Raw genomic sequence first — 27,714 nt, 5'->3', positions numbered from 1 at the left:
TTTCAATTCGCATCATGTAAATATGTGCATTCGTTAAAAGTATTTTAATTAAAATCACCTACCTATACGCAGAATATTTACTGGTTTTATAGAATAAATTGAGTTTAATGAAATTTAATGAAGTTTGATCAAATTTAATTTCAACAGATTGTTTGATATTAAATTTGATTTATGGAATAGTTTAATTATGTAAGTAGATAGGAATAAAGTAACGAGAAGTTGAAGATCGTGACACGAATAGTTAATCTTACGTCGATACTTCACAATCCTAAAATTACGCAAATGTTGTTATACGTTAATTATAATGAATTTGTGTTTCGTCTTATAGGATGAAACGTTAATTGCGTAACTTTGTATTTAGGTTTACGAAAGGATGAAATATAACTGCATCTGGTTAAATACATAATTATAGGTTAGTCGATGTGAAATTGCGAAACGATTACAAAAGATCGTCAATAAACGATACGAACGTTCAATCAGATAATTTTAGGAAACAGTACGTCAGTCATGGTTAATATATAATATTTGTATGGTCTATTGGTTACGCCATGTCCAATAACTTATACTTTCTTCGACATAACTGATACATATATTTACAGAACTTTCTCTTGATTATGAACACCATTGGAAATCGCTTCTTACACAATTCCAATGTACGTTTTCGCTATTGTTAAATAACATCTTAAATCGTCAAGTATCAAAATTTTGATTCAATTGGTGTTTATTTCGCTTTCCATTAATATTCCATACCATTGTTATAAAAATTTCTATTTAAAAAAAGTTACAAGATTGACGAGTTAATATATTGTTTAAACGTGTCAAGTTCATCGGCAACTCTCACTCCATGCAGCAGTAGCGCTTTACAAAAGAATCGCGGGAGATCCTAACGACTTTCTCAAGGTCCTTGGACAATGCCAGTCCGCTGGTGCATCCACGGTCCCAAATTCGGAGAGAGCGACGATGGTCGCGCTCTCGAGAGCAAACAGAGTCTCCGTCGGCGACGTCGGCGTCTGTGCACATAGACGCCGAATACGAAGGGCCCAGGCGGTACGATGGTAGGTAGCATCTGTCTGTCCGCGTTTTCTCGTTGCGCTGTAGTTTGCGCTTCCCAGGCTCCACGGGATGCACCTGGTCTTCTCCCTGGTGCCGGTGCATTTGCCTTCTCCCCACTTCTCGCGGCTCTAGCCGAACAGAGACATGCTCTTGCGAACCTGAATAGCGCGATGGTACGACCCTGTTGGTCGGCTCAATGCCGACGCGGTTCGTTCTACAGGCTCTGCCCATCGTTCTCGAGATTTATCTGCTCGTTCGTGAACCACCGGCGAATACTTGGAGAAGTTGTCGACGCTGTTCCATGTGGAACGGTCCAAGGGGGATGCTTTTCGCATTCGCAAACCGAGAATCGACGATTCCAAGCGGACGATTCTTCCAAGTTCTGCTCGATTGGGGATTCCGGTGATCGATGGAATTTCGACCACGAGAACTGAGTTTTCGTCCGATGCTTTTCCAACTGGCGAACGATGATGCTTCTTCGTGTTAGGTTTGGCAGAAGTTTGCCAAGGGTGAAATCGCACGGGATGCGACGCCAAGTATATTTAGCTTCAAGCGCGACGCGATACTTCGCGTAAGAAGGCGAAGCGGATGGAAAATCTATCGAAGAATATGGTACTAGGAAACAAGAGCTACGCTTATGCTTGTGTGGGTTTAGAATTGTGTACAGGCATTTTCGTTCCGACTCTTAGTAGCTGTGCAGTTTAAGGTTACGAGGAGGAAATGCGAGATATTGTTTGAGTACTCGCGGCTGGTCAACACATGGTCGAAAAATGTTAGCGTCGCGGGTTCTTTGAATTCTGGCTTTAATGAGCGTCCTTTTGGCAAGAACGGAAGCCGACAAAACACGGCGATGTCGAAATTTTACAATGACGTAATTCCCGTTTAATTTTATAGTTCAAAAGACCTACTTGTGTCTTACGTCAACATTTTTCCTATTAACAGAAGCTCAACTAGAAATTATAATCAATTATTGCTACTTTCGTAAAAATACTTGTACTTATTTTCACGCACGAAATGTTACTATTTTATTTCAAAAATCCTATATATGTATACAATAATATCGTATCACGGCAATTTGAAAGGAAACGATCAGGAGTGCAACTATTTTAAACGTTGACAAAGATTGATTAAATCCTCGATGAGTTTTACGTGTCACTCAGTTACCCCAAGAATTCAACAAAAGGGAGAGAAATCACCCCATCGCCAGATTTATTTAATACAGCGCCGAGCGAAGGTGGCGTGTGGGGTGGCACAGCGGTGCAAGTGTTGGGAGGTGGGGATTGGGATGGCTGCAACCTGTTGAGTCAGACAATATCGCGTTTTTACTAATGCCACATTGCCGTCCCGACTCGGGGATTCGAGGGGGTGGCTACATTTTTGCCGTTCCGTACGGGAACCTTTGAACGAGATCGTTATTATCGGGCTCGAGATTATTAACCCTTGAAAACTCTGCTAAATTCTTGCACTTTCTGCAACATGCGACTGATCGATTCGTCGAGATAGATACTCGAGGATCGTATGTAGGTTCGATAATCATATCCTTTTATTTTGTAATTACTTGTATTTTACTTTAAATTACAAAATGATTGATTTAACACTGGAGCTACCAGGTCCATTGAAATGACGAATTTCGGATTTCGTTTCTGTTTTTTTTTTACAACTATCGTGTACGTGCAACGTGTTTTCGGTTAAGTTAACGTTGATTTTTTATTAAAGTTGAAGTGTCACTTTATTTGTAATCGTTTATAGGAAAAAAATATAACCTACCTAAGAATTGAATTAAAACATCGTTTTATGTCCGAACGAATTTTCACCAACAATTTTTTCGCAGATTTCCTTTCCACGTCAGTGATGTCTTCTTGAACGAGGTTGAACCGCCCTCAAACAATACTTTTTTCTTATTTCCTCCGCGCGCAAATACGGCATCAGCGTCGTTACGAAAGCGACGTGCCATGTGTAATCCACAAGACTTGACGAGAGCGAAAATCCCAATCAGCTGCTCGCCAGATCCTCGAGCAAACAAGGGATACCTTCGACAATGGAATTGTGTGTCGGTCGTGCGTGTGCACGTTGTACATCATAATGCGACACACGTGTATTCTGCTCGTATGGTATACACACGGGCGCGTTTGTCCATTTCCTCGAATTTCTCCTTCCTTCTCTGGTTTCGTCAATAATTCTGCCCTAAAATTATTTATTATATAATTATTTATTATATAATTACGAATTTTTCGAATAAAAAGATTTTTCGATAATTTTCGTAGCATCGACATACCGATGCCTCGCGAAGCATATTTTGTCATATCATTTGTGGAAAGAAGAAGAAAAATATTTGAGCACCGGTTATGTATGCATCTTATTTATGCAACTTGATTCCGTACACATAGCGTAGTTGTTTTATGCTTCAAAATGAAATTGTTGGTTTCGAAAGTGCAAATATTGTTTCTGACAAAACACATTAATGCCGTGTATTCAAACATTCCTCTGTATACAACGAAACAACATATTTCTGATCGCTCCTGAAACAATTAGAATGTCGTATAATTTTTTCATATTTTTCCTGCATATTTTCATAGTGGCAAAAACCGACGATCCTAAGAATGCTTCGCTACACATTTTTTTTTTCAGATCCGTTATAATCCTAAGCTTGTAAATTTCCTCTACAGCAGCAACGGTTTTTTCTTCCTACTTGTTGAAACTTCCAAAAATACCTGCGTGATTCGTGAAATTTGACGACTTTCTTCGACACAAAAATGTTCGATTCTCCTCCGTAATTGAAATCCATCCTAAAAAAATATTTTCCCACATGGCAAATCTTTCTGCCCAACATCGGTACAATTTACTTTTCAAGAAGATTTTACTTCGAAAATAGAAAACGACCCTACGGGAAAGCCTTTCGCGTAACCCTTTTCTGTAAAATCTGCAAGATTGCGCGTTAAAAAGGCAACTCGCCTCGCCCTTTCCTCGAGAGCACAAATCGCGCGAAAAAGAGGGCCGTTTACCGCAAAAATTGCCTTCTTTTCTACGGAATTTGCCCTATCGATCGTCAATTCTCGCGACCCTCGTCGATTTAACCTTGATATGGCGAATCTTTGGCCTATTCGCTGCGGAGGGTTTCAACCCTTTCCTAGTATGATCGGCAAAAACGGTCGTAACCCTCTTCGTGGCAATATTTCACCTTTTCTTCGACAATAATTCGCCTTCCAAGCAATCGTTATTACATATCAAAGTGGTGCAAATTTCTCGAAACCTTCTCTAACGAAGTCCAAGGGTCGTGACACGGTTTTCATGAAAGAACGAAGGGTGAATAACAGTACGACTATGATTTATAAGAAGTCGTAGCTGGAACTGTAGAAGACTCCAAAAGAGATTTTTAGTATAATATTCTTTTCGTAGACGAACGACAGATATTTTTTTCGGAAGATGAAAGATAAATATTCCATGAATTGTTCGTTTGAAAAATTCGTTATCAAAGATTTTTATCAAAGACGATCGCGTCTTCGGATGAACTGTCTTTATACCATAGTTTAATGCCAGTTCAACTTATTTCTGTAATAGAGTTCATCCGAATATACGATTAACGGTCTGATATTAAAGAATTCATCGATCTCCAATATAAATAATACCTACCACCGATTCTTCCACGGAAGATAAAAAAAAATCATTCGTTTCTCCCTTAATAACGATCTTACCCCTCTCGTCGATCCCTTCGATATAAATGCCTGAACACACAGAGAAACGGGAGGAGCGTTTTTCCTTTTCTTTAGGAAATCCAACTCTTGCTTACCTCTCCTAGTCAGTTCCCACGGAATTCTTTCTAGCGTTTTCACGTTAAAATAAGTTTCGACGGTGATGTGTCGTGCGCACACATGTGCCTGTTGCAGGGGCTTGGTTTCGCCCGGTTAAAGGAATCCGCTTCGACAGGAAGCTACGGAAAAAAGGCTTGCACGCATTGTGACGATAGGGGTTGGACGAGAGGAGATCCATTTTGCGGGCAAATCTTGACGGACGTGGAAACGACGGATTCGTGTTTGACGATCGCTGTTTCCACGCTAGTTTTGGGGGGTTTCTGGAAAAATATGGCATACGCGATGATCGTTGCCTTTCCATCTTCCGTATGTCCCAGAATCATTAGAAGTAGATGCGGCAGCATATAACCAGAGATATAATAGAAATTATTTTTAAAGTATTTCTTAGCACATGTTTCAGAGTTTCTAACTGATAACTGTAAAAGTTAAACTGCAAAGGGAACACATAATTCTTCTTTTAATTTTGATAGTTTTATTACAGTACCGAAGCAAATTCTCATTCAGCTCATGTTCAACCATTATATATCATAAAAGTCATTTGTACTTACTTCTGCCAAGATTTTGGAAGACTTCCGGATGAGATAGGATCAATACGGACCCTTGTAATAAAGCGTCGTTCGTTTTCCCAGTATTATTTGTACTCAAAATTGACTCGTAAAATTTAGTCCCTTCAACTTGTATGACAGCCATTAGTTTATATATTCGGTGCAAATAATTCTATTCATAAGCAAAATGTATATCGTTCTCAAGTCATTTGTTAGTTGAAATCCTATAAAAATTACAATGACGTACTAAATTGCATTCCTTCAAAGTTATTTCTTTTTCTCTTTATTTATTAGTAATTTACATTCTATTCGCTTTGAGAATTTTCAGTAATTTTCTCAGTAATTTGGCACGGCGCAGTGACGTGGCTAATTATTTATAATAAGTTAATACTTATCGTAGATAAGTTTAATTACAAATAAGTATTATAAATAAGTAAATATTAATTAATATAAACATCTAGTTAAATCTTGTGCTTAGGTCTAACGGGTGGTGTTTTTTTAGCCTGCGAATCTGGTCCGACGTATCAAGTAATTTAGTAATTAGGGGATTTCGATGTTTGTTGACTCTTTTGCTATATCTGTTGCTATATTTTGTTATTTTTTCTTTGACTGTGGGTATCTTGAGGTCGCGATGTATTACGTCGTTGGTGACATACCAGGGTGCATTTATTAGGGATCTCAGCGTTTTCGATTCGAAGCGTTAAAGTATTTCAATGTTGGAATTACTTGCTGTTCCCCATAGTTGGATTCCTTCAAAGTTATTAAAGGATTTTCTATTCTAGTCACTAGGCTATTCCTCTATTATCTTTAATAGCCTGGAATTACCCTTTGTTCTTTTCCTGGAAATTTAATATTTTTCTTTCCTATTCATAAAATTCGTTCTCCAAATTGCTGAAAAGTTTTTATATGAGAATTAAACACCTAACTGTACTATTGTCCCTGAGACTTCAAGTTTTCTACTTAATTTAACACGATCATATTTCACATATTTTTACGGTAACATACCGATGCTGGGCATTCTTAGCGCGTTAAATTCCGTCACGGATTTATTCGTGCTCGTCGTAGCTACGAGAATACCGGCGAAGGTAAATCTCACCGCCGCCGAAAATTTAAGATGACAGTTGTTGCGGCATACGGCGCTCGCAACCCCTGAAATCATCGAACCGGAAGGGGGTGTCTCCAAGGGCGGAGGCATGACGCAAGTGCACAAGATCCGAAGGTCAGGTCCTCGGGATTACTCATTCATAAACGCACTTCACGCTCCTTCCTCTTCTCTTCTGTTCCTTTTACCGATCTATGGACAGGATATCCTCCATAGTCTTGAATCGATGACCTACATCCCATGAAAATGCCCTCTTCTATTTTTCTTGCTTCTCTTTAGCAGCTCATGGGAACGAGGAAGAGTGCAATCAAAATTTCTTTTCGATCGATATTTCTATTATGTCACTTAATAGGTTTATAAATTGGCTTTTATTTAATTAAAATATATTTGCTGTAAAGGGGTGTGTTACTTTGCGAAACGAAAGTTCATACTTTGTAATTTCCAAAATAATATACGGATCAAATTTTATGCAACCGTTTGCTTTAAATGCAAGTTGTTGTATATTTGTTACCTACTTCTATTTCTGTCCTCATTGGTATTTATTAATATTCATGAAAGAAGTTTCCTACGAGGTGATTACATTTTTGATAAGTTAAACGGAAATTCGATATGAATCGAATATACTCAAAACAAGTTACAATTTACACTCTTCCAAAAATTGATAATTCTTATCTGCTTCGATCAATAGAGGTCTTCTTAGAAACTCCTCTCTTCATTATCAACAAATTGTTCCGGAACATTGCACTTACGTATTTCGTTACTTTCTCGTTGCTCATCAGTCACGTACAATAAGAATCCCTAATGTTTCAGTCATTTGTGATTTCTTAGGGAGAGTACGTTTTTATATGGAGGAAAGATACCGACTGCAAACAATCGTGAACAGTATTGATTTTACGTTGAATATTTTGAATTCTATATCGGTTACCTTCTTTCGTATTCTTATCACTTATTTATACAATTGATAAACATTGTTTGTGGAATGTATATAGAATTATCAAAAAGGAACGTGGTCGATACATATGCATAGAGCTACGTACAAATTAGTTTGAATAGATATACAATATTTTTACGAAACTATACACACGCATGTGCCGAAAATTCGATTTAAATAAACGATTTCGTGCGTATACACATTTTTCATCTTGACACGTTCAGTCCACAGAGAGAGGTTTGTCCTGGAAGAAACTTCGAACGTAAACAAAACAATTTCGCTACTGTTCAACGATGTCAACAGAACGTTTTTCTTTCCGTAACAATCACGGCGCTAATAAGTCACGTTATTTAAGAGGACGCAGTTCGCGTCGTGGCATCGAGAACAGCGGAACGTTTATGCCGAACGCATCGCGATACAAAGTGTCCATCGACATGACTAGTGCAGTGGCCGTGGTTTATCGACAACCTGTCGTCCCGACCTCGAGACAACGTCGAAAGTGCAGAACCCTTTCTGTTCTACGCGACCTGACGAAGTTGTTCTACGCGGTAATACGGGCGAGTAGAAGTTTTGTTCAAGTTTGCACGTCGACTTCGATAACATCGTTCGATGGCTTGGTATCGCATCATGTACGCGCACCATTTATCTGACGTGAGATAATAGATTAGCGATGGAACCTAACAATCTTGTTATATAATGTGGGAGAGTCTCGTACGTCCCTAATTGCAAAAGATGGTTAACAGTTTTTTGAAAGAGTCAATTACAAGATACGCATGATCAATTTTCGATAATTGAGATTCCATGTTTTTATAGATATTGTTCGAAAAGTGTCTTTCTTTTACAAACACGTCTTTTACAACGATGCATCTTTATACAAAGGTGAAACCTATTCTATCGAACGTTGTGATTTTTATCTTGATAGAACAAAATCGATCATTATCGTAATTCGATAAAATGATATAAAACGGATAAAATGTTGTGCATCCATTATTTTCTTATAAAACGAAAGAAACTTTTCGACTAATATTATGGTTTTAACATTTTTATGAATTTTCGTGTCGAGAGTTTCTAAATGTATGAAAATTAATAACGTTAAGGTATATGGAAAATAAAACTGCGCGTATCACTTGGAACATTATCGAGAAAATATATCGTTTGAGTATCGTTATTTTGACAATTATTTAGTAAATGAATTGTTGAGACGTATTTGAGAAAGTTTTTCAAATTCTGTTAAAGATTGTGATTTATTTTTGTATATATATTTTAAACGATAAGCTAATTGTTCTGCGTAAGGTTTAGGAAAATAAGGTTTCTGTTTGCTCGGCTATAAAGGTATACCAGAGCAAAATGACAAATTCAATAGTACGTTTTCATTAAATTAATTTTACACTGATCGACTCTATTCAAACGGAACGTTCAAAACAACTACCTTGTTGCAAACAAAATTTGATCTCGGTGGCGACCAAATAAAATGCAAAATAGATGTTTACTCGAATCCTTATACCCACGAAGCGGAGATAAACATATGAAAGAGTAAACAGAACGCGAACATACACGAGTTTGTTTACCATGCTCGGGGCAACCGGTTTTCTACCACGAATTATATATTTTTTCGAAAATACGATAGAACGAACTGACATAAATCGAACTGCGCGCACAAACCGTACATGTTCACAAACATGAACAAGTATTTATTGTTACTCGCTTTAACTAGCCGAGATGTACAAACATTCTCGAGCAGAAATGTATCGGAAATCGTTTACCAGCCATTTCGCGTGAAATCGTGTGCCATGCTTCTCGGTGTTTTCAGTCGCCTGCAGAATTTACATTTACTAAGTTTACGGTTCGCCGAGTATCCACGCATTTTTAGTTTATGCTATGAATAACGCGAATTTGTAACAAATAATTCTAACGTAACAAATCAATCAAAGTATTGGAATACCTTCGAACGCTAATAAATGTATTTATATATATCGCATAGAATATAGTTTTCTTAAACGGTATTCCTTTTCTAATATTCTCCGCTCTTTGATAAAAACTAATTTTGAATCATTCCACGCGAGACGTCAAAATATTCCAAAATATTCAACATTCTGTGCCAGAAAATTACTCGTTCATTAAATAATATACAATTGTGTTCAAATATAAATATATATAAGGAAATGAAATTTGAAAGAACAAAGTTACGCGAGCGTGTACGTCTCTAATAGAGCGCACAACGGCCTTCTTTGGTTGCTCTTTATCCGTTCATGCACAAAAGATCTTTCCTGCAAGGAACTGCGCGGTACAATACCCCTCGCTTCTACCCTTACTGCCGGAAGGGTAGTCGCGACAGCTTTCGAAGGCTCGTTTACGTCGATTAACCGAGCTGTTCTCGTTACAAGCCGTGATCCGCGAGATCGCAGGGACGTCGTCGTTGCCTCGTCCGGTTGCCACGAAGCTTATCGACAAGCTGTCTAGCCGACACGACGGCCACGGGCAAGGAAGCGCCTTCGTCCAATTGATCAACGTTAACGGAAGGTCCGAGGTTTATGTTAAGGAGGCGAACCACCGACCTCGTTCAACCTCACCGACCCAAACGAGAGACGCACACCATGCAGGCGTGTGTGACGGCTACGTCGCATCCGCCGACCTTTTTGTCACCGTACCTCTGCGGTTCTCTGGTCGCGTGCCGGACTGTAATCCGTCTCTCTTCCGCTCACGTACGTTCCCCTTTTTTACTACAATAAGATGGTCAGGTCGAACCTGTGTGCAAAGAAGAGTCAATCGAGGATTAACCTGTTTACCGCAGAGGGATCATATAGGAAATGATACAGGTGTCTTCCGAGTTTTAGTGAAAAAGAGAAGCTAACGATGTTGACGCCCTGTCAAGCGGCCGGTGTTTGTTTTTTAATCCGTCTTTTTTTTTTTTTATTTCTTTTTACTCGATCACTGATAGATTGCAAATATTTTTACAATTTCACGTCTGCCGTTATTAATATCAAAAATATTAATATGTTACGATCTTCTCGTGCGAAGAGATCCGTTTTAACAAAAATTGTCCGTAATATACGTACATCATAAATACGAAATCTCCAACTTTCTATAAAAGACTTTTCACGCACGCTTCCTGTCTATATTTATCGATTTACGGAAGAGAATCGTTAAGAAAACGGAAGAAGATAAGATCAGGGAATCGATCATGCGCCATTGTGCTATCCGACCGAGATCAAGTGCGTGTACCAGGTGTCGCACAATTGCAAGGAAGGATTTCCAGGTGCAAGGACTCCAGCTATTCTATTTAATTCCAGGAATAACAGTACCCCGGGGCTACCAGCAGTACGCTCGGCCATCGACAGTATCTAAATTACAAGCGTAATTCCTGGGAGAGACAACGATCTGTGAGGCTACGAGGTCATCTCGTTAATCACTCTTGGTAATTGTTCATGCTAGTCCTCTTTATTTCCAGCGTAAACCACTGCGTGCCAAGAGAACTTTCGACCCTCGGTGTACTTGGTTCGTGTTTTTTGCGAATATTCGCCGGATTATTAAAGAAGAAGAGGAGAAGAGAGAGTTAAAAATCGACGATTTTTGTGTAAACAGGTGAGTTCTTAAACGCTTTTCCCGTTTTTCATTTTTCCTTATTTTCTTTAGCCTCGTCTAACGCTTCCGCTATCGCCTTTTCTTACAACCAGGAAGCACAAATCGTTGGAGCTTCCCTGGATAGTGAAAACTTGGCGCTGCTCGGTGTACCGTGTTGACATAAAGTTTACGAGGGTCCGGTAAAATCGGTTTTATTGTTGTGCAGTTGGCCCTTTAGAAATCTCCCGGGCAGTAAAACAATTAAAACCTTACCCCCCGTTACCCGCACCTGCATCTTACGTACTACAAAGTTGACGAAAGAAGACATTCCGAATGCAGCTTAGGATTTTCTCGAAGATGAAAGAATATCGAAGCATAGAAGGATCGTAAAAGCGTATGAATCGAGAATAGACGAGTATATCCGACTTAGCCTACCTAACGAAACATCATGAACCTCGACAACTTGCTAATTGTACTGGTGATTTATTAAATCCCCTTGTAGACGTGTCGGTGTAAAGCAACGCTCCGACAAATTTGCGCAGTAAATTTGCCCAGGAAACGAAGATAAAATGAGAGTGAGCGATACCTCGCGATTTACTGTCCAGTCGTAAAACGTGCGTAAATTAGAATTACTTAATTTGCGCGGTTATAGAGATAGCTGTTCCTATTTCCAGCGGATATTTCGCAGGGAAACTGAGTTTTCCGTTGACATTTTTATTACTGGAAAGCCGAGATTCGTGCGCGCAATATCAAGATTTAGATCTTAATGGGGGAGGTCGTAAGTTTAAAATAAGAGGCATTTTAGAAACACGAGATAACGATGTCTTTTACAGATAAAAGAAGTAGTTACGTTTTCCAAAATTGCGCGATGTATGAAGCAAGATTCTACTTTCAGGGGAAATCATTTACCTTCCGAAGAATTACGTCGGCAATGCTCGTTTTGAAGTTTAAGTAATTGTAGACGGTGATATATATTCTGTCACTAACATCAGGAATTTTTCAGAAATTGGAATTTATCTATACGTATATATATCGTCGGAAACTTGTCCATCAACGTATAAAATTTGACACAACGCGCTTTGTCAAGCTCATAGCAGACGGAATTGAACGAGAACTGTGCAGTAATCCCAGATGAACAGCTATATATTTTTCATGCGAACGAAATAACCGGTCGTTACCAATTTTCGAGGCACAAAAAGGGAATCTTTAATCCTCGGCTCGGCGAGCGATTTATTTTCATCAGGGAATCGCATCGTCTCCGCGATCGAACGGCAGAGGAACGTTACGTTACGCTAACAAACGTTAATTTGTGCCCTCATGGTCGACGTATCGAATTATTGTAGCTTTCAAGAGATCTTCCCTTCCCGTTTCCCCCGTACACTTAGGCCAATCGTGAATCAAATCGCATTAGCCTCGCAGATGCATATTCATGGGAAACGTATGGCAGATTACACAGGTTTCGTTGCACCCCGCCTACCAAGAGGGGTGTTTTGCATCCCTTGAAAAAGGGTTCCGAGCATATTTATCGAGGCAAAACGACGTCGTAAACGCTTACGATATCGTCCCTCTCTCCTTTCGTTACTTTCACCCCCCCCCCCTCCACCTCCCCGCTCCTCTCTGCTACTTTTATTCATACCGTCTTACGTTTTTCACGTTTGAATCTCTTTCTTTCTCTTTTTATCTTTTCGTCCTTTTTCTTCGCATACGTAGTCCCATTGATCGTACTTTGTCGTCGTTCGCGTTCCAACGGATGGAATTTGATCGACTTGCGAGACCCTCGAGCGTTACTCGTGACGAGACAACAAGCTTTTTCATTTCTTCGCGGGAGAAATCGTTTCTTCGTGATGGGACGTAACGGCTCCAGGGATCCTCGTGTTTGATACGGAATTTGACAGCACGGTAATCGTGCTATCAGACCGACAGACGGTGAAAGCGATGGGGAGGAATATGGACTTCGGAGAGTTGCGTTGGTCTTGTAATTTGATCGTGTACCACGGTGCTCTTCAGGATTTTCGAATGGTACTGTCGAAATCTCTCCGTTTAAAGAGACCAGCCACTTAGAAATTCATGGAATATAAATTTACAAGCTACCTTTATTAACGTGTTAACGCTACTAACTGATCGTTTCTTAATTAGAAATTTGTGCGATCATATTTCGTACTGTTAAATGTCGACACACGCAAACCAATCGAGTAAGTCGATCTTCCATTAGGTTGCCCGAAAAGTTCTTTTCGTTTTATAAGCAAATAAGTAGATGCACAACATTTTTTGTTTTATATTATTTTATTGAATTATGTTTGATCCATTTTATTCTATTACTACAACAAGGATCATACATAAATCCATAAAATAATATAAAATAAGAAATGTTGTGCATCTATTATTTCACTTATGAAACGAAAGAAACTCTTCGGACAACCTAATACATTTCCCAAGATTATTTTACCCATCTTACATTAATATATCCTTGTTACTTAAGGTATCTCAAGGTATTCTCGAGCACGTCGAAAGATCGAAATGAAAAATTCTACGACACGAAAGATATTCGTCGAATTCGCACAGGATCCTCGCAAAAGCATTATCCGATATTTCCGAAACCACGCACGGAATGTCTGCAACCCCCGAAATTAGTCACAGAAGCGTCTGCCTCCTCGCCACCGGGGAAAAGTTAGATTGTTCCCCCCGGAAGAATGGAAAAGAAGTCTGCGCGAGAAAAGGAATCAAGCGACGAGAAGAAAGAGACAGAGGGGGTCGGATGATTATCCGAAGTTCATCGGTCCTCTTCACGAACTCGTGAGCCTGCTAAGCCACGCATTAGAAACATCCAGGCGGAGTTATTCAGGTCGTGCGACTCGTTTTCTCCTGGTTCGCGCGCGCCGATTTCTCCATCGCACGCGTACGTGTACGTTGCTCTCTTCTCTGTATTTCAATCTGTCCGTGTCCGTAACTCTCTGCATGTGTGCGCGTGGTAAGTCTGATCGTGAATGCCGCTGGAGGATTATGGGGTGCGAGTGTGACGAGTTCTTCGAACACCATCCTTGTCCTCCGCCTTCTCCTTCTTCTTCTTCTTCTTCTTCTTCTTCTTCTTCCTCTCCTTCTTTACACCTCGAGTCCTTACGACCGTCGGTTACGCGAACATTGTGTCACCGATGGGATTATCCCTGCTCCCTCTTTTTAGCTCTGGGGACAGTATACACGATTTCTCATCGAACGCGCGATGAGTCGCGCTAACCATTCAAAAACAGGAACAGCTTCGTGTCGGGCGATCGCTAGGAGTCAAACTTAGGACGTTTCTCGTTCCGTATTTTAAAGGATGTTGAAGAAAAGAGAAAGCTGCGCAATTGATAAATTCTTGATGTTCTTCGTGAACATATTTTACACGTATTGACTTTACGGGACAATTTTTTAGAATCGCTGGTGGAACGTCTTCGTATTTATAGTTATGATATCGAGTAGCTTCTTAGGATGTTATAAGCCACGAAAAGTTGCGAAAAGATCGAGGAGAATAGAACGAAGATATTCTTTGAAAGCACATATATTCAAAGTAAGAAAGTACATATATATATATATATATCGGATCCACATTATGATTAGGGTTGGGGTTAAAGGGGCGTGAAACGAATCTTCGTTATGGCTAGACTTTGTCGTTATGCAATAGAGAAAATATTGACTAATGCAAACACGATTGTTACAGATATGGACAAGTAACCGTGGTAATTAGATACTCGAGACGCTAGTGACAATGATTCTAGGCTCGATAACGAATCCACGGTCAACAGGATAACTCTTTATTAAACGTAAAATACTTTAACACGCAAACACGTTTAATGGGACGCTCTGTATATACTTCTCTTGTGTGTAACTCTTCAAGGCGATCGCACGAATGATAGACTAATGGAAATTTTCCTTCCTTTTCGATTGCGTTCGTTTGTTATATACTGGTCGGAAGCTTCGAGAAGGTTCCAATCGCCGTTGCTAGGCAATCTCTGCTTGGAGTTTGATTGTTAATACAACGTGTGTTCCATTATATTGACATCTCCGAGGAAAAATGTTCATCCCGTGACCGCGGCTACGTTCGGCGACCAGTTGTGTCACCTCGAACCCAATCCCACTATCACAAGTCTCGAACAAATACAATGAATGATAATTGTTTAATTACGGCTATAGTAGAATCTAGATTACAATATTACGGGATTTTCCCATAGTTCCAAACGGGAGGCTCCAGTGTCCTTCCATCTCCGACATATATATAAAGCGAGTGTAATTGAACGTAAATGAGTGTAATTGAAAAACTAAAAAACAAATTGAAATATGACTAATTGTAGAATAAAGAAATAGCTCTAGTCGCAAATTGTAAAGGATAATAGGAATAGGAATAGGAATAGGAATGTAAGGAATAGGAAAATCACTGACAATATGTTTCGAAAAGATTGATTAGCCAAGCTATTTGTTATTAATATTATTAGACAACATATTAGATACATTACAGAGACACGTTATTAGATAACATTAGAAAACCAAGGAAAGTGATAAATTGTCCTTTCTTAATGCATGTCTCCTAGAATTATTCGGAATTATAATAAATAATAATCAATAAAACATCTTCCAAGTCCTCACGCCGATTCAGCTTTCTCCTAAATTCCTTTTGTTAAAAATTTATTAAAAGCATTCGTCTTGTTAATTCAGTCAATAACTCAAACGTTACGGAATCCAGCTATGGGGAAGAGCAAATAATTCCAACATTGAAATACTTGAACGCTTCGAATCGAAAACGCTAAGGTCCCTAATAAATGCACCCTGGTCTGTCACCAACGAAGAAATATATCGCAACCTCAAGATACCCGCAGTCGAAGAAGAAATAACAAAATATAGCAAAAGAGTCAACAAACATCGAAACCCCCTAATTACTAAATTACTTAATACGTCGGACCAGATCCGCAGGTTAAAAAAACACTACCCGTTAGACCTAAGCACAAGATTTTTTTTATTTATTGTTTGTTTACATTTTACAATTTGTCCATTAGGACATTTGGTAAAATATTATAATTTAAGTTTTGATAAAAATATACCACGTGGATGGTTACCCCCAGCGGAACTCCATCTTCCAGGTCTGAGCACAAGATTTAACAAGATATTTATATTAAGTAATATTTACTTATTTATAATACTTATTTATAATTATACTTACCTATAATAAGTATTAACTTATAAATAATTAGCCATGTCACTGCGCCACGCCAAATTACTGAGATAATTACTGAAAATTCTCAATGCGAGAATTTATTGTAAATTAATAATAATAAAAAAAAAACTCAAGCGCACGAGCAAGAAATTACTTGGTCTGCGAAACATGCATAAATAGAATAGAATAAACGGAGAAATCCATAAAGGATGAAAAAACAGAGTTTTAGGAGAGCCTTGGGTAGCTTCGAGGTATGTACCTTCGAACGATGCCTGAAATAATATTTCGGCTAAAACAATAAAGATTTCGAAGGGACGCGCGAACAATGGACTTGGTCGTCTACCTGCGGAATTTTCCTGAGGATTTCTAGCGTCCGAAACGAGAGACGAGCTTTCAGGGAAACGGTAATGCGATTAGTCGCGGGGTGCAAAGTGAGGTGCACGCAGGCAGGCACCGTTTGTTCTTCGACATAACTGTTAATTCCCTACGAATGTTATTTGTTCGGTCGAGGGTACGCTTTCAGCAACCGCATTGTTTTGCAGCCATAGTATTAATGTTATTTGCGGATTCAGGCCGAGCCGATCGACCGAACGTTTGGAAATAAACCGTTTCTCTGGATTTCTAAACTGTTAATCAGATGCGCCATATGTTTCTACAGAAATAATTCTGCGTAAACTCATTACGTATTACTCCTTTGGATTTGATTTTCAACGAACACACACTCCATTTTCATTTTCCATTTTTTCTCTTCGCGACCTTAAGATATCTACAGTTAAAGAAGAAATATCCAAATTCAGTAATAGACGTAACATAAAGATTAACAACCACCAAAACCCATTAGTTAAACTCAACTCAATTACTTGACTCGACGAATCAGACTAAAAGAACCCTCTATATTTAAACATTAGATTCAGCTAGTACCAAACATACGATAATCATTTATTATTCACGTTATAGTACCACGTCAGAATAATTTACTTATAATTTTCAACGAGAATTGATTGTAAACTACTTCTAAAAAAAGAAAAAAAAAATTTTTTTCTCTTTGGTTTCTCGCTTCTCCCTGATTTTCACCGGATCTTAGCTTCAGTTGGAAGCATCGATAACCTCATGTCGTGCTCAAGTCCAGCCCGACATCGTAAATACTTCAAGATCTTCGATGGTCGAGCATTCTCTGCGCCATTGTTCTACGCACCACGGGAGGTCCTTCCTTTTTCGCTAGTTTATCCTAGATCGTTTTCTGTGTCGACCATAAGCCAACGTCCCTTGTGTTCTCCGTTTGCGTTCATGGAAGACCTCGACCTCGTGCACAGAATTTTTAAAATGTCTCCAGTTGGAATCACATGCTTCCACGAAATTCTGTTACCAATATGACGTGCCCACTCGAATATGTATGCACGTTGGCGCATGCAGCTGAAAGAATGCGCAGACACTCATTTCATACCAAATAGTGGATACTCGTGTTTCATGAACGAGACGGCGCGTTTCAGAATTTTGGTTATTGATGTAAATTTCAATACAAGGCTAACTAAAATCGAATTACTTCTAGCTTTGAGTACAGAAAAGAGAAGGAACGAGAATTTCTATAAACATACAGGTATACAGGTGTTAGAATTATAACTTAGTCGAACTTTGCATATTCGATCAACATAGTTCACATTAGCGAAAAAAGTATTCCGTTTTTCTAACGATAGCAACCGCTAGGCGCGTGCCATTCACGCGGGTTGCTTTCGCAGAGAGTATTCAGCACTCAAAGAGTTAGAAGAATCTTTCCTGGAAAAATGTTCGAATCGAGCGTTTATTTTCTTAAGAGACATCTCGTTAGAAGGATGCTAGAGTAAAGTTTGTATCTGCTTTGAAAGGAATTTTTTAAAAAGACACGAAATCACCATCAGCTACACTCTACAATTTCGCATAATTGTTACACGTATATTCGTTTTCCTCTCACCACAACGAATAAAATCCGATCGCAGTATATATTTAACCGTGGTTAACGGGGCAGATTTTCCGGACGTTGAACGAATCTAAAAATTGGTGGAAGTAAGGAGTCGTTAAGGAGGACGAAACACTGTCAGGATTACAAAGAGAAAATTAACGCAACAGAAGGATAAGGGAAAGGAAGGTGAAAGAAACGCTTATGTACAAAGAGTCCCTCCTGGGATACTAATGAAGCTAGCCCTTAATGAATCCATACCGGGCCCTTGAAGATTTCAAGATAACGCTGATGGATACTCTCGCACCAGGAACTCCTCCACAAACGGAGATTACCTTACTCCCGCCAGGACTTTCTCTACGGTCTTTTCTTGGTCGGACAGTGTCGCTTTGAGAACAGCCAGAATCCGGGAATATAGTTGTCGTCGAATTCCTCCAAGAACCTTCCTTGCATCTTTTTGCATACCAAAGAACGCGTCGATAGATTTACGACGTACTCTGTCCGGCAATTATCACTTGTCACGATTTAACCAGGGAAATCCGTGGTTCCCATAGCGACGTTTCTTCTCTTCTTAACGAAATAATCTGAAGCCTAATTAATTCACGAAGTATCGTGCGACGACCCCTTCAATGAACGGAAGTAACAAAAGAACTGGAAGACGGTATTAATTATTTCGTAGACTGATTCTGGTTCTGGTAGAAAGGTATATGCGAATTACGAGAATTTTTATATCCTTAAACTGACCGTTTTTATACTGCAGCGGCTATTTATGAATTATGATGTACCAGACGAGGTACCAAAGAGATTCTTAAGGTTAACCCTTGCACAATGTAGCATGAGAGAGACTCGTCAAATACGCTATAAATTACACGCTTTAAATATCGTTACATTTAATGCAATTATGATTAATGCTTGAGTTACTCAACCCATTTTCGCGTAATTGAATCACACCCTTAGCTAAACAATACCTGTTCGTCCCTTTCCACTCTAATTAAGAATCAGTTCATACGTCGTGAAATTCCGGGCGGTTCGACAGACGGCGTTTAATCGATTGTTACGAGGCCAGAGCCGGGACTTCGTGTAAACTCGAGGGATTATTATTCCCGTGGACGTGTTGTTGGTCCGCTTTCGTAGCGAGGTACGAAAGACGAATTTCGTGGAGCTGTGGGTCCCGCGTTCGCTACGTAGCCACGGATCCAATTACACGATCCACGACGATCGACGTGGAACAATCGGCGACCAGGATGGAACGTCCAACGAGGAGGAGAGTCTACTGGCAACTCTTGCCATCCGCCTCGCCAACCGTCTCTCTGTTATTTGCCGAGCTATCATCGGGAGAAGTTTCGCGGAGGCAAGGGCCCAGGCTACGAGATTGCTAGCCTTCCGCGCGGCGTAATTACCAAAAATCAAGCAAAAGGACCGAAAAGCCATCACTGTGCTTCGACGGTGTTTCTGCAATTTTGGCGCGGGGCCATTGACACGCACTCGGCCACTCGCCGTTTGTCTTCGAGACATTCTCTGCACCGCGGCGATTCTTCAACGCGAACGTCGTAAACCCAGCGGAAAATACCTGGCAAGAAAGGAAACTCTCTCGTTGCATTTATACTCTGTTAAACTCTATCAACCTGTTGGTTGCATCGTTTCTTAATTAGAAGCTTCTTTGGGCAGAGAAGTATAGATTTACTAAGGTCAATTGATCTTGGATAGGTTGTTTTTAGGCTGTAATTATCGTTAATCACTGTTACAACGTCGGACGGAAGAATAAAGTAGGTCGAGAGTAACGTAAATTATTTTTAATTGCTAGCCGGATTTATTCGCTACGTGGACATTCGTGAATAATACTACGATCGATATTTATCCAACATATTTCTCGTTTTAATATCACATATTATATTTATATCTAAAAAGAACCATCTTTCCTTGTATCGACAATTTCTCGTAGTTTCATTCAATTTTCCCGATTTTTCTCCGTACGATGGGAATGCCCCCATCCATCCCTATCACTCGCATCGGCTGGCTCGCAAAAATTTGCCACACTATGCCGCTACGTCCAGATCGCGGACATTCTCGAGTCCAAAAGAAATTACCCTGTCACCCCTGGAAGCGCCATAAATCGCGACGGAGAAGCCAATTAAGCAGGAGAACGAGTTAGGGAACAGGTCTCGCGGAAGGCGAAAGTGAGGCTCGCGCGATCGGCCGACGAGAAAAACGCCCGGCAAAGTAAACAACGGAAAAGTGGAATGGCCCGAGACAAAGAGGAAGGCTCGCGCGTACCCGCCTGCCTCCTTCGATGCGGTACAAAGCGACAGAAGATGGACAAAGAAGAAGCTGGCTACGGAAACGTGTATAATCCTCTTGGCTTGCACCGAAAGACAGACAGAGATTGCATACCACCTTTGCGTTCCTTCGAGTACAAGGCAGAGAGGAAAAGAAAGAGGAAGGAAGACAAGGAGTGAAACGGGAAGAAGAAAAGGTAAAAAGTGCGAAGAAAGAGAAACGACAGCGTGTACAATGCGCGGAACGAAGTGAAAGAGGAAGAGCGAGAGAGAAGCCTTCGTCGTTGAAAAAGGTTTCGGCTTAGCCTTTTGCCACCCCCTTCTGACCTCCGTGCAGCCCCTCCTCGGGCGAATTTCCTAACGTTTGCCACCCGCTGCGTCTCTTCTTGCTCCACGGACAATGCTTGTCCGACCGTTCACAGCGACAATCGCACGGAAATCGTGACGGTTTTACCGTCGCTGGAAATCCATGCCGAATCTACCGGCTGCATTCATCCGGCTACGTTTTCCTCTATCTGCCTTTCCGCATCTCTCGTCCCTCTACACCGAGCGTTCTTCAGAGCCGCGTCACGACGCTGCACCGACGACCAGAGGGTGCTCTTTACCGAGCAAAAATGAAAAATGTTGTTGGTTCTATTCCATGTTCAATTGACGTTGTAAGGCAATCTTTAATGGACTAAGGAATTTCGGGGAATTTTTATAGTTGTTAAATGATCAGAATGAAGTCGTAGAACAGTGATAAAAGCATTTTTCTTTTTTTTTCTGTAGTTTACGTACTAGTCTGGTGAAATTGAAAATATCAGGAGAAGCATTTACAACTAGTTTTACAACTAGTGCGACTTTCTTCTATGTCTATTTGTTATATTTTTATTCGTTTGTTTCTTTTTTAAATAACGTTCGAATTATTGTGAAAATGTATTTACAAGGAGAGTGAAATTCTCCGAACTTTGAATCGGGTTTCATATCGAGTTTTGAAGAACCGTTTAATCTCTCTCGTTAAATTTAAACGAACAACCACGAACTATTTCTCGTATGCTTGATACGTTTCCGTGATGTAACGCACACCTATTACACCTACACAATTCTCGTCTTAAAAATCGTGACAACAAACTCAGAGAAGACAGAGAGAACGTTCCGCGTCGTACGTAAATATTAATTCGAATCCTGGCCGTATTCGGTGATACACAAAACGCGCAGGATTCGCGTTTCCCCATTGGAATTGACTCCGTTACATGAAAGCACGTTTGCGGGGGTAGGTGGTGGCAAACAAATCCCGGGATCGTGGCACTCTTGGGACAACGTCCCTTATTCTCGTTCGTATACGCGGCGATTCCGGTCCCCTTGATTTTATACTCCTTTTTTTCTGGAATATAAGGCTCGTTGATCCTGGACACGGTATAAATAATTCCTCGAACAAGATCCCAATGAATCACCTTCAAAGGAATTTCGTCGGATTGTCGCGACAGCTACGTAGCGAACTCGACATTTCCAAGCAAATCGTACAGAGTTTCGTTTATTGGAACACGGCAAAGAGAAGATTCGTTTCTTTTCGATTCTCGTTTTATTTGATTATTATTTATTGATTGAAATAAAAGTATAATAATCCAATAAGATATAAAATAATGTAGAACGTTTTCGACGGCGAAATAGGGGAAAATAAATTATTTCTTCTATCGAGTGGAAAGTTTACGTTCTACCGATACATAGAAATTTCAGGCAGCAGTATCAGTCATCGGTAGCCATAAGTAGCTACAATAACGCGTAACGGCTTCATAATAACGCAGCAGCGAAAATGAGAAAGGAAGAGCTGCTCTGGCGGCGTGGTAATAAAAGTAAATCACGTGCAGGCAGAGTAGCACGTGGTTGCGGAGAGTCGTGGTGCTAATCGCGATTTCGGGAAAACCCAGTCACCGCAAATGCGGGGAAAACTCGCCGCAATAAAAGCCAAACGGGAGAGAACCAGAGAGAAAGGGAAAAGGTGAAGAGAGAGGACGGTGGTACGGAGAATAAAGAGACAAGAGGCCTCTACCAGGGAGAGAATCGGTGGCACAAGAGAGAAAGATGAGAGAAACGACCAAGAGCCAAAGCCAAAGAGCAACGAAGACAGGCATACGATGAAAAGTAGTAGGCACACGGTGAGTGCACGTGTTGGTTCGAAACGCGTTCTCGTTGCAGACGGAACCAACGGAGAGAAGAACGAACGGTACCAGAAAAAGGCGCACAATACACAGTTGGTGGGTCTGTGCGCGGCTGAAAAAAGCATCGAGGGTTGGTCAGAGGGTGGCTAAAGGTGGCAGGCACCATTTTTCTCGGGCGGTGTGCGAGAGCAGAAATATGCCTGCATCGTCGCAATTAGTTGCGCGCCACGAAAAAGGAGAACGTCGAATGGCCGACGGACGGACGGACGAGCAGGAAGCCGCTGTTAATCTTTGCGGGTCGTAATGGCGGGAAGTAACGCCTCTCTTCGCGGGAAAAGTGCACTTACTTGCAGCAGGCCACAGCCATGTAAAAAATTTTGGCCCGTATCAGCTTCGAGATAAATCGTAGCCTGCCTCCGCTTTTGTGCTTCATGGCGAACATTGCTTAAACGTGAATTATGAGTTACCCTTATAATTGGACGCGTTGAAAAATCTAAATTAAATGCTGTTTTCATTCGTGATATTTGAATCAGCGTAGAACGAGAATCAACATTTCGAATGTTAGAAATGTAGGAATCTTGCGATCTTGCTCGGTCTATAAGAGAAACGGCGATGTTGCGTAAATTGGGTAGATTGGTTGGAACTGCTGAATTCGTTCGAACGCAACGCTGGGAAAATCCCAATTAGACCGGTTGAACGACAGTCGATGCTAATGTCGGGCGATTTTGGAAAGGTCGTAGCGGTGGAGGCAAAATCTGGATCGGAACTCGCTGAACTGAGCTCTAATCCCTGCTACCACCTGAACAAACACCGGTCACCGTGGTTCTCTTGTCAAAGAAGACTAATGATTCGATGGAATTTCTCGGTCGTCGCGTAAAACTAGTTCGGGGAAATTGTGAAGAAGCTCGAAGCAAAGGGAAGTATTCGTGAAACCACCAACTCGTGCAAGTTTTATATACTCCGTCAAACCGGTTACTTCAGAGCTGTACTAAATTCCTCGGCATTAATCGATCTTCTCAGACAAACCTTTCTTTCGCCATATCTTATCCCATAAATCGAATCGTTTTGGGTGCTGCGATCTTTAACCCTGCTGCGTTCTTTCGAACATTTTACATTCAGTCGCGTTTTTCTTTTTTATCGTTAGAAAATTCCTCGAGTTCGGTTGGACGATGTATAAAAGGAGGTACCAAGAAATTGTACTTGATACATCGTTCCTTGCTTTCTTGTTATTGCTTGTTAAAACTTGGATAGGACGTGGAATAAAAATTGGAAGATTTTAATCAAAGATAATCACATATATATATACAGCTTCTTATCGGAGTATGCATTGCGATATTCGGATGTTTCATTCCTGAAAACGTCAGCTCTTTCGAATACGCATCCACTGTAACCATAATCCTACTTTCCGAATGTAAATTCCGTGGAACGACAGGCAAAACGCTTTGGTAGATTGGAAGCTCGCCGAGTTATCCAACATAGGAAGAGTCCAGGCTTCGAAGGTGGTGGCGGACGTAGTGTGTGGCTATCGATCACTGGTCCACCCCTGTGGGCGATGGTCTCCTCCTAGCAAATTCTCTCTTCGTCTTTCGCTGTTGGTCTTCGTCGATCTTCCTCTCGCTCTCCCCTTGGCAGAGCCAGCTCCTCTCTCTTATCCTCATCCCCTCGAGTTACACCGAATTTACCTAACGTAGGCGCGGTAGGTCGGTTCTCTTCCTCTTGTTCCTCTATCCGTCTCGCCTTGGAGCTCGTCTCTTCCGTTCTCTGGCCTTCTCTGGTTCGCTCCCCTGGTGCCAACGTCTCCGTAGCCCTGGACCCTTTGAGAGCTTTCCTCGAGGAGGCCTAGAGAGGCTAGTGCGAGGGAGAGATCTCGAACCGAGAGAGGAAAAAGAGGAGAACAAGCGTAGACAGAGAGGAGGCGAAGAGGGCAGGGAGGGAGGGAGAGAGAAAGCTTGTTATGGACGTGATGGACCCTTCGTTCGTCGTACATCTGGGCAAGTAGACCGGGCAGAAAGGGGGAAGAGAAGCTTTTAGAGCTTGGAATATTCACGAGGCCGTGGCTTGGACAAGCGAAACACATCCCTCGATATCTGCTCCTTCTTTTGACGTCACGCCCTGAAATCAAATCGGTTGAACCGAAGACACGGCTAAGTTGATCCCTGACTCCCGAATCGTTCTCGTTGCGCGCTGGCCGCGTATCATGCAACCCGATGATAGACATCGATCTATCGAAAGCGACGAAATATTGTTTCCAACAGCTCCAACGTAATTTAAACGTTTCACCGTTCTGTCTTATCCGTCGTCTCTCCGAAAACTTCCGAAACTACATGCGATTCGACAAACTACAAATTTCTACAGAATTGCAAACTATCTAAATCCTTCCTTCTAGAAATTTTCTTTACAAAAATTTGATCATCCGAAAATGTAGCTGTCGGACTTCTTCCCGTAGCTGTTGGAATTTCAATGAATGTCCAATTGAATTTCCGCGAAACTTAAAGAGCTTGTTTAATAATTGCAAGGTCACCATTAAGCGTCCATGTGCATCTGAGCCGCGCTCAAGCCGAATATTTGAACTTCGTGGGCCAAGAACTTGTGCGTCCACGGACGCCTTTTGATTTCGTATTCAGGGTACGTTGTCCTCCATGGCGCGGAGCATTGCCTACCAGCAGGAATAGCAAGGTTCTGGAAGGACTTCCTCGGCAATCAGCGATGGTCCGACGTCGGTGTTTGTCTTCGCGCGTGATTGGCGCCTTGCTTTGCCGCTTCTGTTTGGTTCAACGTTAAGGTGCCTCGGCATTCCGGTCTACGCGACTGTTTATTGACATTTAACTTCGGTAACGAGCGTACGTAGAGCTGACATCGTTGCAGGATTACTCGTGGAACACTGGTTCACGGAGATAAACACGCTTATACGTGTTTCGTTCATTTCATCGAAACAATTTACTCTCAGTTCACTGAGTAAATGTAAATTGGAAATGTGTTAAGAAAATTAACATATACAACGGTTTTATTAATTACGTTCGATCATCACTATCGCGTTGAAAGATTTACTAGTCTCGGGACTAATACAAAATTCCCATCACACTATCCTCCTATGCCATTATCATACGCAATATCTTTACGCTGATCGACGAATAAACACCATACGTAGGACATGTGGCGATTCACGATAGAAACAGTAGGACGGGTAATAACAGAGCGCAAATAATCAGGAACCTTGACGAATTCCCCCGGTCCATGTGTTGCAAAATTTATGGATTCCCTTCGCTAGGGCTGGAACAATTCACAAACGTGCGAGAATTCTCCTATACGCTATCTCCCGCATGTGCGTTCACCTATGTATATATACATGTATATACTCGTATGTATACATACGTTTATTGTATATACGAGTATATATACAGCGACTATAAAAAAGTATTGGTGCACACCCTTATTTTCCAATGAATCGCTGTTTTATCGGGCTCTATACATTTCATTTTCGTAGTATCAAATTTCTGTAGCGATATAGGTATACTACTGTTAGATACGAAATTTAATATATTTGGATCTAAGCAATCATTATGCAAATATAGTATAGTAAATACGATAGTGCGTATAATTTTAATTAATAATTTTTATATCTACGGTATAATACCTACGTGTATGTATGTGAACGTACGCACACGTTTGAGCACGTATCCGCGTGCATGTATGCGTAGGCATGTTGGTGCGTGCGCGCGTACGATATGAGGTCTTGTAGGAATTCACTGGCGGGCGTAAATTCTCTGCCTCTCTCCCGGTCGCCCCTGCCATCTAGTCGCTTTGGCTCCCCTTGGGTGGACTCTAAAGTCCACCCCCTTAGCTGGCTACCACCCCACGGCCAGCCACCCCATATCTCTCGCTCTTTTTCCTCCGTCGGCCTCCCTGTCTCTGGTGGACGCGTAGCTTTCTCTGACCACCGTCGCTGCCGCCTCCAGCGACAACATTCTGCAGTCGGACGAAGGGTGGCCACCCCTTCACCGAGAGCAGAACGGACCGAGGACAGTGACGCTCAAGCTCGAGTAACTGATCACCACGACGATAAGGAACGTTTCTTTTTTTATCGTCGAGTCTCTTTTTGCCGCGTTACCGGATCCCTGCACGCGACATTACTTCGGCTTTATTGCTTTTAATCACCTGACGCGCGCAGGAGAAGCCACCAGGCGGTTGATGCAGGTCGAAGAAATTGTCGAGGGATGATGGCTTTTATGGGGAACTCAAAGTGTTACGCGAGTATCTTCTTCGATGTTTCCGAGACGATACGTTCCTTGAGTGACGTTGTTATACATTTTTTGCTTGGTCGAGGGCGGCATTTATACACGTTGATGGCTTCAGGTAGAGGAATATTCATTTAAAATTCGATAGAAAGTGATAATCTTTAAGACGAAATTTTAGGAAACGCGCGGTTTAACATCTCTTCTTGAAAAATTAAGTTCTCCGCATTTAAGAAACTCTCTGATAATAAGATTTTAATATTAATCTTAAAGCGACAGTACGTTTCCCAAGTAAAATAATAATATAGCCATGTCGTTTCGCGCGTGGCGATCGTACACTTTAGACGTCTGCAAATTTCTAGATTTCTTAAATGTTGGCACCTAAATGGTAACATTATCTCACAAGGTCGAAGAAGAATATAGCTTATTGAAAGTTTCGTTTACCCTGTATAATCTTCAATTCTCGTTTCCACGTCTATTCGCTATCGAAAACAAAAGATCCACGAAATTACAATCTTAATGCAAATAAACTAGGAATATAATCGCGTGACCTTATCGGTGCTTGCAGATTCCACACACGTACGCACGGAGAACATCCTGAGCCCGGTAAGTGGCGTATGGAGATATCCGAAGGGGGTTGGATAGCTCGAATGGTTTGCGAGGGTGCCACTGAAGGGTGGTACTGTGCCAGAGAGAAGGGTGAAAGCAGGTGGATGGATACGGTGGTGAAGGAGGACGGAAGAGATGCGAGGACGGAAGACGATGCGGATAAACGAGAAGCAAGGGGGAAAGGAGAGAGGGTGGAACAAGGAGGAAGTAGAAAAGGATCAGAGTCAGGGAAGGTAAAAGCAAAGAGTGAGAGTGAAGGTAAGGACAGCGAAAGGGAGAAAAGAGAGGGGATTAGGTAGGGTCGAGAAAACGTGGACCTGGAAGATGGTTCTCTGGACCATCC

General features: G+C 41.2%; 1 protein-coding gene across 1 annotated transcript; it reads left to right on the top strand.

Annotated features, from left to right (window-relative positions):
• The first annotated feature begins 10,034 nt into the window (after window positions 1-10,034).
• Window positions 10,035-27,670, top strand: LOC122573729. Its single transcript, XM_043740489.1, has 3 exons — window positions 10,035-10,118; window positions 10,889-11,022; window positions 27,331-27,670. Exons 1-3 carry the CDS (start codon window positions 10,035-10,037, stop codon window positions 27,668-27,670), a joined length of 558 nt encoding a protein of 185 aa, XP_043596424.1.
• Window positions 27,671-27,714: the final 44 nt, after the last annotated feature.

Source organism: Bombus pyrosoma, linkage group LG12, assembly GCF_014825855.1.
Source record: "Bombus pyrosoma isolate SC7728 linkage group LG12, ASM1482585v1, whole genome shotgun sequence".
Lineage (NCBI taxonomy): Eukaryota > Metazoa > Arthropoda > Insecta > Hymenoptera > Apidae > Bombus > Bombus pyrosoma.
This window is presented reverse-complemented; position numbering and strand designations above follow the sequence as displayed.

Excerpts from the sequence above, each read along its gene's own strand:
- LOC122573729 (XM_043740489.1), top strand. The coding sequence starts at position 10,035 with ATGCAGGCGTGTGTGACGGCTACGTCGCATCCGCCGACCTTTTTGTCA. Across the intron at positions 10,119-10,888 it reads CTCTGGTCGCGTGCCGGACT|CGTAAACCACTGCGTGCCAA; the intron begins GTAATCCGTCTC and ends CTTTATTTCCAG. Across the intron at positions 11,023-27,330 it reads GACGATTTTTGTGTAAACAG|ATTCCACACACGTACGCACG; the intron begins GTGAGTTCTTAA and ends CGGTGCTTGCAG.